This window comes from Manis pentadactyla, chromosome 6 (genome assembly GCF_030020395.1).
Source record: "Manis pentadactyla isolate mManPen7 chromosome 6, mManPen7.hap1, whole genome shotgun sequence".
Classification (NCBI taxonomy): Eukaryota; Metazoa; Chordata; class Mammalia; order Pholidota; family Manidae; genus Manis; species Manis pentadactyla.
Genome location: NC_080024.1, coordinates 140,186,601 through 140,205,947, shown reverse-complemented (window position 1 = coordinate 140,205,947; position 19,347 = coordinate 140,186,601). Strand labels below are relative to the sequence as shown.

At 38.2% G+C, this 19,347-nt stretch overlaps 1 protein-coding gene across 3 annotated transcripts in view; it reads right to left on the bottom strand.

Annotated features, from left to right (window-relative positions):
• Positions 1 to 483: 483 nt before the first annotated feature.
• The window catches only part of RAB27B (RAB27B, member RAS oncogene family), a 128,586-nt gene continuing 109,722 nt past the window's right edge, over positions 484 to 19,347 (bottom strand). For 2 of the 3 annotated variants that reach the window (XM_036918563.2, XM_036918559.2), the window contains exons 2-6: positions 16,386 to 16,557; positions 14,847 to 14,932; positions 10,258 to 10,361; positions 7,664 to 7,787; positions 484 to 6,654 (exon numbers count right to left, since the gene is read on the bottom strand). In XM_036918563.2, coding sequence (XP_036774458.1) covers positions 6,465 to 6,654; positions 7,664 to 7,787; positions 10,258 to 10,361; positions 14,847 to 14,932; positions 16,386 to 16,538 — 657 coding nt within the window. In that variant the 5' untranslated portion in view covers positions 16,539 to 16,557 and the 3' untranslated portion in view covers positions 484 to 6,464. The remainder of the gene's footprint in view (positions 6,655 to 7,663; positions 7,788 to 10,257; positions 10,362 to 14,846; positions 14,933 to 16,385; positions 16,558 to 19,347) is intronic. The other variant, XR_008998363.1, reaches the window with a different exon arrangement.

Below are 19,347 nucleotides of genomic sequence, written 5' to 3'. Positions count from 1 at the left end.
ACTAAGTAACATGGAATGAGAGAAACTGGAAACAAGGCAGTCTTTGCAAATGAACATTTAAAAGGAAGCTGTATGGTTGTGCTCTCGAATAGGCCTTGAGCATCGGTCCCTGCACCAGTCTGACTAAGGGAAATACTACCACCTGTTTTAGCACTTTATTTTGGGGAAGAAATACTTATAATATACGGAGGTGCGTGTGTAACAGAATATCTCAATAGGGTCATTGCTTATTTTCTAAATACAGCCTTCAAAATTAGAAAATTTCCCTTGCAAAGGCCAGTCTTTAAATAAATAATAAATGAGAAAGTTTAGAGATATGGATAAAAATGACTTGGCTAAATCCATATGGCTGCTGCTTTTCTAGGCCCTAATGGATACCATTTTTAATGCAATACAGGTTCCTTGTTGACACCGGTTCAACATTCTCCATCCACCATACATGCAACCTCAGCTCAGAAATAAGGTTGCTTTGAATACACAAACTAATTGATAAAAATGCGTTTTTATTTGAAAAGTATGCAGAAACAATCACTGAATACAGTTCTCAACCATAGTATTCAAACCCAGACACCACAAAATCATTGGATGCTACGATTTCTGAAGCCACTAGAACTTTAGTACAACAAAATAATGACCTAATTGTGTTTGTCAGGCACCACAGTCTATTCAGGGGCACACAGAATAAAAACTCCATGTTTAAGGTTTTAATTTACATTCATAACACTGGACAAAACAGGGACCTGTGTAAATAACAGACAAAGCAATCAAATGTGGTTAGACTAAAAATGAAGATAATATCGCTTAAAGGTAGACCATTGGGATATACAGTGAAGCACTTCATTCAGTGTTATATCAATATTGTCTACTTTTAACACGGTCAGAATAACTTTTCTTAAATAATTTCAGATGCAGTCAGTATCTTTTACAGAGCTATGGATACAGAAGCCCTAGTTGTACACGGAGGAGTTTGACCAAGTTGATATAGGTATGTTATCTAGAATGTAACTGGACTTCTTGAAAGAAATATAAGATGACATACAAAATGAAAGAGAACTTATTTTTTTAATAAGGAGATATATTAAGCATTTTCAATCAAATACAAAGACCTCAAGTTGACCATTTGTAACTTCTAATACCACTACTAAAATTAATGTTTTGTTCCTGCTATGACATTTCTTTTCACAAGTGGTTTAAATAATGACTAATTTTTTTATTATTCTTAGCTTGTGATAATTGTGTCTATTCATGGAACATAATTTACAAATCAGTTTCTTGTATATGTTCTCCTGTAAGCCTATCATGAGTTCTGAGAGGCACACAGGATTTATAAGCACATATAAGGAGAAGCCACTAAGATATTAAATGACGTGCACATGGTCCCCAAATGGTTCTTTCTGGCCACTTGCCTTTCTGCATTGCTAGCCTTCTTCTCAAAGAGAGTTTGAAAAAATAGCCTGAAGAGAACAGAGGGTAAAGATAAGCATATGTTACTACTTTGTTAGAGACAGACACTATATGGACATGTCAACAGACATAGGACAAGAGCCTGAGGTTAAAGAAGGGGTACATTAGGTTAAGGACAGACATTCCCACTCCTAAAGAATGTACTAATGATCCTTAAAGACTAAGGGACAAATATTAGCCGTAATCTCCTTAGCCTGTTGGAAAGCAAATGAACTGGAAAACAAGTGAAATGACAATCCAAAGATGATTCCTTTGTATATACATAGTTTTTTTTCTTCAAAAGATGATACCCTTTTAAATAATTCCACTATTTTGGTACTAATGTTTTGTTTGCTTTTTGTTCTCTCTATATATGAAATGAGAAAAGATCTCAGCTATAGATGGTTGGTAAAAAGAGCTCCGCAGAAAAACATTTTGTGATGCTACTCCTTGAAAAATCCATCAAAGTGCAATTTCTGAGAAAATTAGATTCAGGTGAGCAATCAAAATGTTTTTAAGTTTCTCAAAATTTGATGCCAATAATGAAATATTTGGTGTTTATTTTTTTTAGCTTAAAAGCATGAACTTCTACTTGGTAGATAAAAATGATGGATAAATATTTGTCATGCACCTAGTTACAAAAACTTTTTCTGTTACTAAGTCATTTATTTTTCCTACCTAAAAAAATCAACCTTTTAAGTATGGCCATCTCCATGTTCTGTCATTTTAAGAACTCTACTCAGCCTTTAAATCTAATCTTTCTTTATAGTTCTTGCTCAGCAATGTCATCTTGGTTGGGTCTCTACCCAATTCTAAATCAATGAATTTATAAAATTCCTTACATATCTAACAATTATTTTTATCAGTTCTATTTTATGAGGCAAGTATCCCCATGGATTTATAAAGCATCGAGACAACCTTATCTCAGATAATATTCTATAACTACTTTCCATGTTCAAGAGCTAGCACTATTCCAGAAATAAGCATCTATAATTTTGGTCAAAGATCAAGAAAATACAGCTTTTGATGAGTTCTTAGACAAACTTTTCAAGTATAGACAGCATCTTGGCATCTTTAAAAATGATAAAGCTTTCCCTACAATATTCAAATATACTATACTTCTTTTTAATACTTTAAAGCTTGGCAGTAGAGGGTGAAAGATGACTTTTTATCACTTTGGCTAACATCAGCTCTCAGACCTTCCTTTTTTTAAAGTTATTAAGTATCTTAGGGAACCAGAAACTTCAATTCTTATCTCTTTACATGAGTTTTAGATTACAACTCCAAAATTCTTTATGGATGAGAACTTCCCTTCAGCGATTCAGTGTAATACACATTGGGTTTTTTAAGTGAACAGACATATAGAACAGTGAACAATCTTGTTTCATGGACACAAGGTTCCAGGTTATACATGACCCCTAGGTACGTACTGTGTCTATTACACATACTGCTTCTCGTTCTAACTGCTACTCTCAGTCCTTTGGTAAGAATAGATGAGCTTCATCAAATGATTCCCAGTGGACTCAATTTACAGTTTAAAGAGTATGTAGGCTGTTATTAAATTACTTTTCAGTGTAGTCACATTCTTCTCTATGGCCAAGCTTCTCTCTCTTATAAAGGAGACAAGAAAGAGCTGATTAAAACTCTTGCCCAGTTCTTCCCATCCATACAGGTTGGTAGAGAATAACTCATACTAGAAGCATAACAAAGACACCCGTGGATGTCTGATCAATCTAGTTAAAAATAACAGTAGAAACCATTACTGTAGAAAACTCTGGTTTTGAGTTTTTTGTAGTGAGATAGCTGATAGTATGGCAATGATAGAAAATTGGCTTGAAGAATAACTTGCCAACATTTTAAAGTTCTTATATAGAGACCAACAAGCTCACTTCCCAGCATCTAAGATTTCCTCTGCCAATTTGTGACTTGTTACCCTTGTGATCCCAAGACAAACATGCCCTCTCAACTATTTTTGATACATTTTTCAGAGGATTTTTTTCTTTCACGTTGAAGGGTAAACATGTATATAATTACAGTCTCAAGCAATGCCCACTCCATGAGAAGTGAGTCAGGAGACCAGGAGACAGTGAAAATAAACTATATATTCCAATAACATCCTTCTAACCTTTGCTGAAGACATCAGAATACCTTTCTGTTAGTGTCTCCGTGAGGCCTTCCTCCATTATGACATGGGAAATGAGCAAGGCCGTTGGAGACAAATTTGGTCACAGAAAGGAATTTCATGTCCATTTTAAATATTTCTCCAAAATACAATATGGTTTCCTAAAGCATTGGGAAATAATAAGTAACAGGAGATATCTTGGACTAAAAATACATGCCATTGTAGATTAAAGGGGTGTGCAATTCTTTAATCTTGCAATACACTTCAAGACCTCAAATCAATTTGAAATTGTTAATATGAATTCTATGGATTGATTACCTCTAGAATAAAGAGTGAAAGAATTTCTCAATGGTTACCCAGAATTTGGGGTCAGATGTCAACCTTGACAGAGAAAATATTTTTTTAGACGAAGTCTTTGTAAGTAGTAAATCTATTTTAAATTAATTCTCTTGTCTGTTTTAAAATTCACTCCTCTTGAAATTATTACCCAATAATTGTTATTTTTATAGTCACAGTTCTATAATTATAGGCATCATCACCCTCTGCTTCATGCTACAGCTATCAAATAATGATCTTAAAATAGACCCTGAGTAAATGCTTGTTAAATCACTGACAGTGACAGAATCTTGGCATACGTAAATCGATCACACAACTGGAAAATGACGAGACACAGAAAGACATATTCCCAAATAGAATACCTTTAGGATTTTAGAAAGCTAAACATTCCCTGTTAAGAAAATGCAAAAGGGGCATCAATCTGAAGGCAAAGAAGCTGATACAATGACCACGAAGCACACCAGATCTTGCCACAGCACTGGTTATACTGTGTTCACTTTCCCTCCAGACAAAGCACATTAGCTAGTAGCTTTCTCGCTTCATGACTCCAGACACTGAGGTCATGAAGAGCAACACAGAGGAAAACGCCATTGGAGGAAATACCCACGACAGAGCTCAGAAGCTGGCATCATGCTGTAGGAATCAGAGGAACTGAGCACTTAACACTGAGAAATTCACAAGGGGCTAATCCCATCAAAGCTCCCAAATTGCCTTAATTCATGGCACATTTCTGGGTCTAGTACAGCCGAAGAGTATTATAGACAATCCTGTGGATCTGTGTTCCTAAAATGGATTCAATACCAGATATGGGTTGGTAAGGAGAAGTTAAGGGGGTGATCTGGAATTTAGGGTTCCAATGCTCATAACTTAACAAAACAATATGCACGGAGTATGGAAAAATGAAGTTTAATTGGCAAAATTCTGTAGGAAGATCATATATATATGAAAAGTCATATATGCATGATAAAAAGAGAAAACTTGAAGTGTGATGCCTTTGTTATTGGTAGAATTGACTGAAATATTTAAAGAATAGTTGAGTAAGAATTGCTTATGTTTATCAGAAACTAAGATAAAAAACTAATGTAATATTTGTTCAGGCACAATAATAGGCCAATGGAAAACACTTTTGTGATCATCTTTAGAAAGAAAAAGCAGCTTTATGTGGAAAAAAAATTGATTAGCCAAATCTTTGGTGAGAAAAGATACAGCTCCATCTCTGTCCAACTCTCAAAAAGAGTTCAACCATGCATATTTTGCTTTAGGTAAAATAAAAGCAAATGTTAAACATACTGTAATATAGCATGAGGTATCATCAATTTCTATGTGATTAATAACATGAAAATTCAGAGTGACCATAAAATTGATCCATCATTATTTTGAAGTCATTGATCTACAAAGGGATACACCTGTATATTTACAATTGATTCAAAGCCAGGTCTGGAGGTGGGTTGAAATGGAAAAATACAATTTAGAGTCTCCAGAGCTTTTGTTGTAAATGAAAAAGAAACCCACAATTAATAGTCACTTTTTGTTTCATATCACTGGCATATTTTAATCTAAAAATATTTTAGGTGAAATAGTTTTTCCTGATGGCCTTTTTAAAGAAATATTTAATACACAGCAATCTTTACTTTCTCTTTGTGACTATCACCATTTGCTAAGTAAGATGAAATGTGAAGCTGAAGAGTGAACTTATTTTTAAAAGTTTGTTTGAAATGGAACTCTCTGGAGAGTCTCTTAATCCCAACTGATAAAGTCAGCTTCTAATAGGCTTGCATGAAATTTGCCTAAGTAACTCTTCCAGACATCTGTACCAGGTACATTTAATTTCATTTGTCCAAATGCCATGTTCCCATACTTGCATTTCTCTCCCAGGAATTTCTCTTGTACTTTGTTTCACAGTCCTGTTCTTGTCTATCTGTCTATCTTGTCTATCTATTAAGAATATAAAAAATGGCATTACTACCCATTTCAGCAGAAGTCTGACCTTCATCTTCTCAAAACTATCCCAGTAAGTTAGTCACCTTGGTACTGCCTATTGGGTGTACCTAACAATGTCATTCTCAGTGATCTATTTAGAATTCTTTATTGTGCATCCATTTCTCGCTAATGTATGTTTCACCCAAAGTAAACCTAAATGTATGAATTGGATTCTATGGGAGAAGTAAATCTAATATTTTGGGAAAAAAATCATCTTTCTTTGTTTTCCCTTTATAACTGATCCCTTTTCCCAACATGTCATGGTCATTTTTGTTCTGTTTTAAAACTCCCTGACATTTTATCTCATATACTTTCTTATACACTTATCTTCTTTACAAGAAAAACAAACTGAGCATCCACGATAGTGAGATCACATTAGGAAACCTCTGATCTTGTTGGAGGGGCCCCGGGGACCAATTCTTTTGAACACTGTTGACTATTCTGGTTTCTTATAATAGATTTCTGTCCGAAAAACAAAGACATGCCGTTATGTATGGTCTATGCAACAGCAACTCTGTGGTTTGTCACTGCTTTTGGAAGTACTGTTGGGGGTGGTTCTTGATGATCAGTTCCTGTGCACAGTCTAGCAGGCACATTTCTTCTCTGCCGGTTTTTCCCCTTCTAGCTTTCCGGAGTTTCCACCGTTGACAGTCTCGGGAATTTGTGTCTTCTCTACACACTGCTCCATTCGCTTCATTATTAAGTCCAGAAGGGTTTCCACAGCTTTTTCCACATTCTGGCCTGTCGCTGCACTTGTTTCAAAATACAGTATGCTAGCATAGAAGAGATGACAAATATTTTTGAGAGGAAGAAATCAGAAGAGATTATAACAAGATGTACAAATGAGTCACACACACAAAAATGTGGCTGGCTTAGAGATTGTGAAATAATGATGATTTTGCTGGCTTTCTGGGAAAGCGTCCTTGTGTGTTTGTTTCTCAGTGCATAAAAAGTGGTGGGCTGCTCCTTAGTATGTGTATAACCAGTTTGATGGGCAAGGAAACTGATATAAGAGGTACACAGGAATTTGAAGCCAAATCATTATCACTGTTAAAAAAAATTAAGAGGGTAAAAATGCCTAAACTAGTGAGTAATGTTACCATTAAAATATTACTTCCCTTACAATCAATTATCTAGAAATTCGATTTAGAAATGAAGCAGGTACTGAATAGGATATTCATGTGAATACAGTCTATATTTATTTGGAATCAAAAGTTACAAGAAGACATATTTTTAAAGTGCTTAAGGAGAATCCTGCAGGAAAAAATTGGCAGAGAGGATGAAACTGCTTTATCTTTAAGAAATATGAGAAAGTCTGTTTTAGAAGTCAGTTTGCAATTGCAAGGGTTTAGGCATTTTTTAAATCTGCTGTAAGTTCAGGTAGGATAAAAATAGCAAAATTATGTCCATGTGAGGCATAATTCCTTAGACTTTTGCAGCTATTAATTGAGATGCAGTAGAGTGTAGTATTAAGAGCCTGCGGTCTGATCTCAGATGGTCTGCATTGAATTTAAATTATGAAATGTATTATTACGAGGGGTAATTAATGAATTAAAGTCTAGGAACAGTTGCTAGCACATAATAAGTATTCAGTAAATGTCACCTGCTATTAGTATTAAATCATTGATTAAAAACCCCCAATACATTTCTCTGGAAGATCTTTTTCAATCAGGTGTCATTCTTGATTCAAGGGGATTCCTCCTGGCATCACCCTCAGGTCCCAGCCCCATTACTCAGCAGCAGCAGGCAAGGTCAGACGATGGCGCCGTGAACTCGACTTACCCGTATTTGTCAGCCAGCTCCTGGGCTTGCCGTTCATTGACTTCCCTCTGTTCTGGCAGGTCTGCCTTGTTGCCAATCAATACTATATCTGGATTTTCACAGTAAGCGTTTGCTTGCAGTTGGCCTTACAAAGAAAGCCGGCGGAACAGCAAGTTGGTTATAAATAAGTGACGTCAAATCACCACGCATACTTCACATTCCTCATCTAATCGTTCGTCTCTAGCTTGGCTGCTTACTAGTTATTGTTATGTCAGTTCCTTAACTTTTTCCAGCTGCAGTTTGCTCGCCTGGAAAATGGAGATACTGCCTCACAAAGTGCAGACTGAAAATTAATAATAATTGATATGAAGCACCTGTCTGAACACCACTCAGCATTCTCCCACACCTGGGGAAATGCTCTCCGAGGTGGACATAGTGCTCCATGCCATCTGTTCCCCAAATATGAGTGGGTAACCGAACATGATTTTAACGTGCGTAAGTTTGCCTCTTCCTTTAGGAGGCCGCTACTACATTTCCGTCTCCTGAAGTCCCAGGTGATCGTCTATAAAAAGTAGGACATTGCTGAGCCACCACAAGTTCATGTAGAAACTATTTTAAAACAGGTCACCTGTTTTTCTCTTTTCTCTAGGAAACACTGAGAGAGAAAGAGAAGAAAGAGGGAGAGGGGGAGGAAAAGGAGAGAGAAAGGGAAAGAAAGAAGGGAGGAAGAAAGGAAGGAAGAAAATCATGAGAAATCTGCCAGCCTTAACTTTGAGGTTACAGGGATCGCTTGAAAGTCTGTCTCGGGGCACGTTGTATGCCCCTTTGCTGAGGAGGATGACAAAGGCTAACCCTGTACCACTGATGATTTGGGTGTGAGAAACGAAACTGTTACTAGACATGGCATTTCCTTATCTTAAATCCCAACAGCATCCTTCTGGAGTTTTTAAAAAACAAGGGAGGGTCTCATCTGCTCTGAAACAGGATGAGCAAGTCATTTTCTGAAAGACTCGGATAATCTTATTATCTCCTTATCTCCTCAGAATCTAATAATACCATCAAACTTTGGGTAAAGAAATGTAATAATAAAAGGAAGTAGAGACAGATCCCAGGATAAACACTCATTTGGAAAAGCGATTAAGGAAGTCAGAATTTGTTGATCTTTTTCCCATGGTAGTAGCTGTGTTACTGAACTCACATTTAAAGCAGTCATATATATTAATTATTAAATATAAGTAATATGTAATAATAAGCAATATCTATGTTTTGAGCATCTACCCTGTGCCAGACACTCCTGCGGGCTTCGGACTGTTGCCCATGGAAGTCTGCATTCGCACAGTGCTCACATTCTAGCAGTGGAGTCAAAACCACGTGCAAACGAAAAAACACAGAATAAAATATCATGTCAGGTGGTGGCACTCCCCAGAGGAAGCAGAAAGTCTGTTGAGGGATTATGAAGTAATTAAAGAGTACTATCTTAGATGTGGTGAGGCAAAGAGAGCCCAAGAGATAAGTAAGGTTTGAACAAACACTTGGAGATAAAAGGATTAGCTCACACTACAAATGGCAGAAGAGGAATCCAGGCAGAGAGAATACACAGTACAGAGGCCCCACGGCAGGAATGTGCCCTTCTTCCTTCAAACAGCACAGAGACATCCGACTAGAGGCCAGTGAGCTGGGCAGAGTAAGTGAACTGGAGAGGGACCTACAGCATGAGCACCACGGCCCTGTGGGTGGGTGGGTGACGCTGGATTGTATTCCAAGTGAGCAGGGAGGTCCCAGAGGACTTTGAGCAGGGGAATAACATGATCCATGACTCTGGCTGCAGAATGGCCCAAGAAATCTAGAAATGGCATGACTATCACCAGCCCTGTAGGATGGCTTATATATCCCATTAGAATCAAAATTCATATTTGTAATAAAAAAGCAAATGTAATATTCTCTTCAGTGCTAATCAATTTTTAAAAAGGAATAATCAAATACTACTCTTCTCTGTGGCAGGTATCAACCTGGCTTTAGTAACTGGTTAGGCTACTTTTAACTTCATAGATTTTTTTTCTACACGAGGCTTCCTCACATTTGAACATTGTTTCAAAACAGAGTAAAATTTCAATATGAGCGGCTGACACACAGAAGCTTATCTTCAGGTGGCTGGTCTGCTCTGAAGCAGTTTCCCACTCAATTAACCCATCAGTTCCTTAACCCATTAATTAACCCATGTGCAAGGACACATATTTTAGGTGCCAGTGTACCCTCTCCAAAACCACTGCTGTTTTTCTCTGTCTCCCCCAGGTTGATGTGGTAGCTCATGTGGCTGTCAACAAGTCCTTTAAGGCATACTGGACAAGTGGAATCAATGACCTTGCAATTGCAATTAATAAAGACCTTGCACACAAGTGGAGATGAAGCCACATAGGCTTCTAAGAGTATCAAAGGAAAATGCAATTCGAAGCCACCTAAGGCCACCACTTTGAAGATGACACAGGAAACACTAAACCTGTGACATCCCAAGGTTAATCCGCGGTTCTCAACCTGGTTTCATCTCGTGAGGCAAGCAAGCAGCTAGAGCTGTTGAGTCCCAAAGTAGCCGACACAAGTTACTCGGTCCCACTTACTCATCCAGTTCCTGACATTTAAGAAGCTCTGTTGACTGGTGAGGTCAAACATTAATAAGAAACCCATGGCATCTCTGAAAAACGCAGTGGTGAGGCTCCGGAATCTGTGAACAAAGCACAGTGGATAGTTCTGGAAGTTAGTTCCCATTAGGTCATGATGGCAATACAAACAGTACAATTTCCCTTTCAAATATGAGGTCTCCTGGTACTCCTTAAGGATTACCCTATAGAATGGGAGAATGGGCAGAAAGAGTGCTGAAGGGTCAGGGGAGGACATCTGGTGGTAGATTTCTTTAAGACCACACCCTGGCTTTATGTCTGATAGCACTTATTAAATACACAGACTGTGTAATATTCGAGCACGTACTGTTCACACAGCCCCTTGGACTGTCTCTTGTTGGCTCCTGGGCATCTTGTGGCCCACAATTAAAAGCTAAGCCACTTGAGACTGGGGACTTTATAACTTATGCTGGTTACTCTCCCTGGCCTGTGTCCAGAAGAATAGTTGGCTCACAGTGTCCCGAAAGTGAATGCCTATGATTACATGCAGAAAACCACAACTTGTTAGCAGCTGGAACTAGGGTTCTTTCAGAGGGAAAACAATATTGGTGAGAAAACTGTCTCATAAGCATTTTGGGGGGTCAAATTGAGCCTTAGGCTAGAATCATGTCTCATGAGGAAGAGTGAAGACTCGGAAGAAAGGAGGAAGAGAGAGATGATCAGTGGAACTGAGGGAAGGTCAGAGAGGCTTAGTAGTTGGGGACAAAAAGCAAGAACCTGCATCTCTAATGGAAGATTTTAAAAGAAGCCATTCTGTCATGTGCAGTAAAGAGTGTCTCTTCCCTGCTCCTACCCTCCCCACCCTGGTGTCACCAGTGAGGTTGAACATGCGCTGAGCCCCACTTCAATGTTAGGAATGGGGAAAACAGGACACCAAACAGGGACCAAAGGAGGTTTAGGTTACACTGATTAAGTGGATTTGACAGTGGGTTTTTAGAAAGGCACATAACTTTGAACAGAGACGGATACCACTTGCTATTCTAAATGTCCTCCTAAGTTTTGGTCTCCCGTTTTGGTCTGTTTGTATAGCTTCTCTGGTTTCTTCAGGTTCTATACTCAACCCCTTCCCACTCCAACTAAATTCACTGGGTAATCTCATCCATATCCCCGGCTCAATTATCACCAGTATGTTGAACCCCAAATGTCTAGGTCTAGATCTTCCCTGTCACCCTGTGTGCCCGACGACTTGTTGGCTAAATCCACTTGAAGGAAACTAAGGTATCTCCAACTTCACTTGTCCAAACCAAACGGACCCCTCCTCCTGTCAATTTCTTTTCCTGTCAATGGCATCACCACCCTTCTGGTCTCCACAGCCTCTTTCTCCTCCAGCTGCTGTGCACAATCAGTCAACAAATACCTCCTGACCTTCTCACTTCTGTCCATCTACCCTGCCACTACTCTAGTTTCAGACTCATATTTTCACCTGAAATCAACAACCTTCTTCTTAGGCTTCCAGTTTCCAGTTTTGTTTGGGGCCCATCCCTTCCCTGCTTTCTTTCCACTGACTATATTAATCCTCTGCTAAAAACATTCTAATAATGATGCATTGCTCTTTAGATGCCTGATCTCTTTAATAAGCTGTGAAGGCTCCACATGAGCTGACCCTTGCTCCTCTATCCAGCTTCATCCCTTGACCCCCACAGGCATGCTGATCTTCTTTTAGTTCTTAGAAAGTTCATTCTGTCCCCTGAGCTTCACACATGCTGTTCTTTCTGTGGGTAACCTTACCTTCTACCTCTTTAGCCTGGATAAGACTCACTCATACGTTGTGAATGAGTATATAAATAAAAGCATCAGAGGAAATATCACCTCGCCAAGCCGCCTTCCCAACACCCACATCTGGGCTGTGGGTTCCTCCAGGTGCACCTGGCTATCAGCCTTTGTTCCTTTATTGTCCTGAGTCTATATTGCAATTGTTTTGTTATCTGCCCAAATTCCACCCTAGACCATAAGCTAGAAGAAAGGAGCTAGGTTTCTAACTTGCTATCCACTACGTTTTCATGGCTCTGAATATATAGTATTTGCTCATTAAATGTTTGCCAAATCGAGAGGAAGAAATATAGAGAATATCAAAGGGTATAAAATTATTATCAATTCCAATGACTTCAATAGAGAATAATACCTTTTGGGTTTTAATACAAAAGCAGGGAGAAGAGATGTTTTAATGACTGTTTTTTTCTTTTCTTCTTTTTATTGAAGTATAGTTGATATATAGTATTATATTAGTTTCAAGTGATTCAACAGTTACATACGTTATTAAGTCCTCACCCCAACTAGTGTAGTTAACTATCTTTAAATGACTATTTTTAATGACTATGTATTTCCAAATTATGATTTCTTTGTTAGGACAATCATGGTGATTATGAAATACCAGAAATTTTACTCATTTTTTTTCTTATGCATTTTTTCCTACCACTTGCTGAGAACTCAGAGTTTACAGTGCTTTCATGGAATGGTGTTCTCTCTTTGGGGACTAGCTGTACTTACAAAATTGTCTCCCAGTCAACCACAATAGTGTGGCTAAGAAACTGCTTTCTGTCCTCTCCTGAAGTGCGTGTGTGTGTGTGTGTGTGTGTGTGTGTCACCTTTGAGGACAACACAGTGCCATATCTCCCTCTCACTGCCCACAGCACATGACCAAGTTACTTGAAAACGTGTGTTTTATGGATCTCCTTGGAGCACACACTTTTTATCTGTAACAACACGGAGAGGATACTCTCGCTCTGGACCAGGTTCATGCCCTGAGCCACTCTGCCCAGGACCTTTGTTATCCCCCATTCTGCCCAGCATTTACTCCAGTGGAAAGGGAGCTGATTTCCAGCCTTGTCCACCAACCTCATTCTGTTCAGTGGTCAGTAGGCAGGGAAAGCTAGGACCACATTAAAAAACAAATCCTGGAGTGGCATTATCCCACTTTACCCCTCACTGGGAGCTAAGGCTTTGCCCTGGATTCTTTAGGTTGACATAAGAGGTATGATGTTTCTCTCATTCCCATGATATCATTTTTATCAATAAGCGTTCTTTTATATGGGGTATGCTGTCAGATGTCAGCACAGAGATGAGGTGTGAGACATTGTTTACCTTATTACCTAACTACACCTTATATATACAGGATGCAAAATTATCAAGGGATGAACAACCTCAGTGCTATAGGAGTGTCCCTAGTATTCCCCACTTCCCTCATGGAGCAGCTGTCTTGGGGACAGAGGAGAGAGGCCTGTCGTCATGCTAGGCTGACATATCATTTGTGAGGACATATGGGAACCATATTTTCTCATATTACTTCTTCAAAAATGAATGAAATTGGTCTACAAAACATACATCTTTGTGACAAAACTGACATATGAACAGAGATTCTTGTGAGGAATGACTTCGGAAGAACCAGCATGTTGAAGGATGTGTGCAAATGGAATTCACAGTCAAAAAAGCTAACGGAGAGGGCCCAGCACCTCTCCTGGCATTTACACTCACTGAAAGTGAGAACATTTTGGATGCATTTCAAAAACTGAAGTGTTTACAAGCATAAACATTCTGAGACATGTGATGCAGAATGTGGAGGTATGCATCTTCTAAATATCTTCTCTGACAATCGATTGCCAATTTTAACCTAATCTAATACGGAAAGCTTCACTAGCCTGGGGTCTTTAGCACCTTGAAACCTTGCCTCCCCCCAAAATAATACTTTTTTGTCAGATAATGGAATAGCACTTCCAGCTCTAAGCAATCATCTCTACTGCCTACAGAGTATTGCCTGTTTTGGACATGGTACCAGGATGATGCTGAAAAGCCAGGCATGGTCTCTGCCCTAACAAAGCTGACAATTTTGACATTTATAGGAAGGCCACAAGTAAATCAAAGAACAGTGTTAGAGACAAAAGTAAAAGATTCGCTTTACCACACGATGGTAGGTAATTAATTCAGAAACTTAAGGGATGGCAGGGTAGGCATAGGAGCGCAGCGGGTGTTGTAGTCCGGGTGTTCAGAAAGGCCCCCCAGAGGAGGTGGAATAGAGCCAGGTCTGGTGGAAGAGAGGATCAGGGAAGGTGAGAAGGGAGGGAAGCATTCTAGCTGGAGGGCAAGGGTGTGGCCAAAAGCTTAAGAGAACAAAATCAAACGGCCATGGACAGAGAGGCTGTGGCTGGACGGAAGATCACCCAACAGAGATGAGCAAGATCTTAACACTCTCCCTCAACAACCCCTGCCTGTAACAAGTAGCACTGAATTTTTCACTTTAATTCAATTAAATTCTGGAGGATAGTTTTTTTCCTTTTAGAAAGTACAAAGACAACACCTAACAAGAATCCTCACAAAGATTTTTGAAAATCTAATTTTTGAAATCTGTACCAAATACACAAGGCTAGTTGTGGTTAAGTAACTATAAATAACTTTTCTTTCTTGTTACAAATATCTATTGTGAAATCAGGAGACGAGTAGCCTATCACTTGGTTTTTAAGTTCATATATAGCGTTCACTTTAAAATACATTTTTAAAATCCACTTGTAGCTAGAAACAAAGTAATTTATTATTACCGCTCTTGTCCTGCAGTGTCCCAAAGCTGAAGGTGTACCTTAAATGCTTTCCCTGATGATCCATTTGGTCCCTGTGTATTATAAACCTGAAAGATACAATTTTTATCAGTTGACACTACTTTGGATTTTGTTGACGTTCAAATTCTCTGGGTTCACTCAGCATGTTTTTCTCAATCACTATAATCAAAGTTCATAGTGCAGAATAAATATTTGCTCTGTTTTTTCCAGAAGTATCACATATACTCTCACTTTTAAATGTCAAGTACAAGTATGATTTTCAACACAATTTAGGCATACTGTAAACTTAAATTAGACACCTTCTGTCATTTCCTCAACAGAGGCAGCAAACATTAGACTTAGGACCCAAGCTCCAGGTTCAAATATCAACTCTCAACATCTTTAAACCTTATTTTCTTATCTGCAAATTGATACCCCTAGTCTCTTTCTACTTTACAGTGTTATGGTAAACTTAAATGATATAACAAATATAAGGGCATTTTTAAAGCGGTAGAATGCTTTACAAATAGCTCTCTCTTACTGGGAACTGGACTTTCAAAATGACTTAGCCATGACCTATGCACAGAATTTATTAATAAGCTTAGGACATTTCAAGTCTTCCTTTAGTAGCCATTTCTTCAAATGATCTTTTTAGAAAAGTTAAAAAAATTTTTAATTATGGACTTTTGACTTCGCATTTAAGCAAAGCACAACAATTTTAATATTTCATCAAACTCTCCTGCCAGGTATGGTTTAGCGAAAACGTTTTAAAGGGAAAACTTGGCAAAGACTTACACCTAGATCAGCAGGAGCGTTCGGGAGGGGAGAAAGCACAAGAAAACCCCGGACAGCCATCTCGGCGATCATGAACACCTTGGGTGGCAGCAGATCTGGCTAAGCTTACGTGTCTATGCTGCCCGTCTCACATGTCACAATATCCTTATTCCTGTCATTAGCGTCTAGCAAAGGAGAAGAAAGTGGCTGTGATTCTCACTTAAACTCCTTATCTTGGAAAACAGCATGGATTGGTCTCACATTCTGTTCATAATAAGCCAGTGATTGATGGCTGAGTCTACACGTAAATAAAAATGCAGCAAGAACTTAACAAAGCTCATGTTCCAGCTATTTGCCAATCATCCTTTTAACCTTTTTCTTAAGAGTAGGGAAATGAACACTTGCTCTTATTGAGGAGCTTAACTCAGAGTTTATCAAGAGTTAAGATTTTCAAAGCCTGTATCATTCAAGTTTGAAACACTCCTTAAGAATTCAAAAAAGAAACACATTACAAAAACCCATAAATTATTTATTTTAGTTGCCCTGTATACTTTTGGAGACAAATATATTGTCACTCAATATTTTTCGAAGCAAAATGTTATTTTTAGTTGACAAAGTAAAAGTTAATATTCTAAATTAAAGTGATGGGTTATGAATTTCATGTGATAACAGACAGACACCTTGCAATGCAGTAAACACAGTTTCTTAATTCTTATTTTTTTTAAGGGAGGATCAGCAGCAAGGTTGAGAGTATGGCTAAAAACTCACCACACGTTTTTCCCGGAAGTCTATTCCTACTGTCGTGATGAATTTAGGATTGAATTTATTGTCTGTGTATCGATAAAGAAATGTTGTCTTCCCCACCCCTGAATCTCCAAGGGCCAGGAGTTTGATCAGATAATCATAGTCCCCATCGGTCATAGTGATGGTCTTGGTGGGCCTGTGTAGGAGAGGAAAAATACTATGTTATGATTAAAATTGGTTTCTTTTGCCTTCCTTCAAAATACAATGTAAGTTTAGGTTTCAAGATCAAAAATTTGAATGCCTCTATTCTGCGAAATTCTGAATTAACTTATTCGGAACAACTTCAGGACTAAGGACCTATCTGTTATTTTACTCAGTACAAATCTTTTTCCATCATGTCAGTTAATATGGAATAAAAAAAACATCTACAACCCATAATAGCCATTGTCCAGCAACAGTAGAACTTTAAGAGTCATAGCTTTTTGTTTTAAAGTCAGTGCCCTTTGGGATCAGAAGTATGGTACCAGGAAGTGGAGTCACAGGAAACAGAAATCCCCCCAAGATGAGGCAGGTAGGCTAGAGACAGACTGACATGTATATGGATAATGGGAGAGAAAAGATGAGGGGAATATTTTGCATCTAATCATGCAGAATGAGCTTTTTATTATATGCAAAGTATCCCTTTTTAACCTAAAAAATTAGCAACTGGTATAGCAACCTTTAAAAACATCGATTTGAAATCATTTCAAAAGCAATGTTTAAAAATGTTCTGTTTTGAAATACTGAAGCCTCTGTTCTCTAGTGGCAAAGCTGCTGAATATTTTCCAGGTCTCAGAAAAGGAAAAGAGCTATTAACAGGCACAACTATGGTAATTCTGCCAATATTTCCTACTAAAGAAATGTCGCTTACCATTTCAGTCATGCCCTAACCTCTCCTGCCTCAGTCTTAATTTCTTCTATTGTCACAATGACTAAGGGCCAATCAATGCCAAGAACACCATGACACCAAGAACTTGGTGGCTTCAGGACTCCCGCCACACTCCTTTGAAATACACCATCACCTTCTCAGAATCTGGTGAAGTTTCCACTCTTGGGGTTAGCAAAATGATTGGTCATTTGGTACAACTTTCTGATTCATTGGTTATAGAAATGGATTCACCATATCCTGAGTAGAGGAGGCCTGTGAAGATGCTGCCAGAATAGAAAAGTCTCTCTTAATATCTGAAAAGGAGGGATGCTTTTCTATTTTATAGATCCAGAAAACATTATACTCTTCAGGAGTTCTGGGGTGATTAAAGTTAAATTTCAACAGTGGGTTATTCCATGGACATATCTAAGAAACACTAGATAATGCTAACCATTTTCTATATGTAAGAAAATGATGCACATGTTCATCAATTCAAGCAAAACTTAATTTTTTTACATGGTCACTTTACTTAGGGGTCAAAATTGAAAGATTTCATGTGTTTTGATAAACAGTGTTGAAGAAGATAATTAGTATGTAGCAAATCAGTTATCATGATATCATTTGGAAGACTTGTAATACTTTTACATTAGAATTTTCTAAAATTTGAGCCATACTGCTGCTAAATCCCTACTAAATTTATTATGGAAGTACGTTTCTTTAATTAAAAAGGGGTTTGAGGGATAAGGTGTTTTGAGAGCTGCCAATACATAATTTGTGCTAGTTTTCCTCCCCTTTACTATGCTTTCTTCACTGAGTGGGACTCTCAGGGTGGGTATTTGTTGACAATGAGTATGTTCTTCTCTTCCACTTTTTCTATGTCTATACAAGTATAATCATGGCTCAGGAAAAGAAGCTTAGTGGCCATCAAGATCCAGCCTCCCTTAATCAAAGAACACAGATCTCTCAACAATTCACATCAGATTTTTCTTGGAAAAATGTCTGCATTGATTTGGCTTCTTAGCAGTGACTGGTTCTGAGTTTGGATGGTTCCAAGTATCTTCCCCAGAGCCTCCTAGTGAGAGATGTCGACGCTCCCAGTCTTCGGGTGGTGAGAGGAGACGGCTGCCAAAGGAGCAAGATGCTCCCCCATTCAAAGTCGATCACTCCACCACTATGGTTCTACCTTCTCCTCTTTCCCCCTCAAATGTGCTCATGTAAAACTCCTCTGAAGGGTGATAAAGTCTGTCCTTTTGTGGTGGAATTGGATGAAACTGTTAATTTTCTTGGGAATGAAAGATTAAATTTATTCTTCCTAAGATATATGTGACTAAGGCCAAATTCTTCCCTGGGCACAAGCCTTAGGAATCAGAGGGAATAAACTGAAGCCACTGCCTAAATATAACACAAAGTTGGAGAACACAGTGCCTCCCCCGAAAAAATGACAATTGAACAGAGTCAAGAAGATCCATCAGCATACTTTATGAAGTTTTGCTTAAAGTTAACTATGTTTTGGGCAATATTTTTTTTTGCCAGTGTTAAGAAAAGCTGAATTTAAGCAAATCTAGTTAAATATCTTCAATATGTAGTATCAGGCCCAAAGATGAAAATTCAACTGTAATTTATAATCTAGTTTCTGATAAAGCGGGCAGAAATGTAAAAGTCAATTAAAGATGATAGAAAATACAGTATAATTTTCCAAGATGGAACATGATTAACTGATAGATTACTCAAATAGTTGTACTTTCAATTCAAACAAAACAGTAATCTTCATGGACTGCAGGGGTCTGAGAAGATTTTGTAGAGGAAGATGAATTTGCATTTAACCTTATAACATGAGGAATTAGGAGGAAAGGAGATACAGGAATTTTAGAATTTTTTTTTCTTAAATTCTATGGGAGAATATTTCCTACTGTACAATGGAACTTTCACCACTTGCCAACTGCTAACCTATCATGTATCCCCGATTTGTGGGCAATGTGTTATCCGCTGTTTGTACATAAACTTGCCTGGGGCAATACAGGGTTGCCCAGTCAGGCTCTCATCCAGAGTGAACAATCTTGGCTGACATGGGTCACTTCC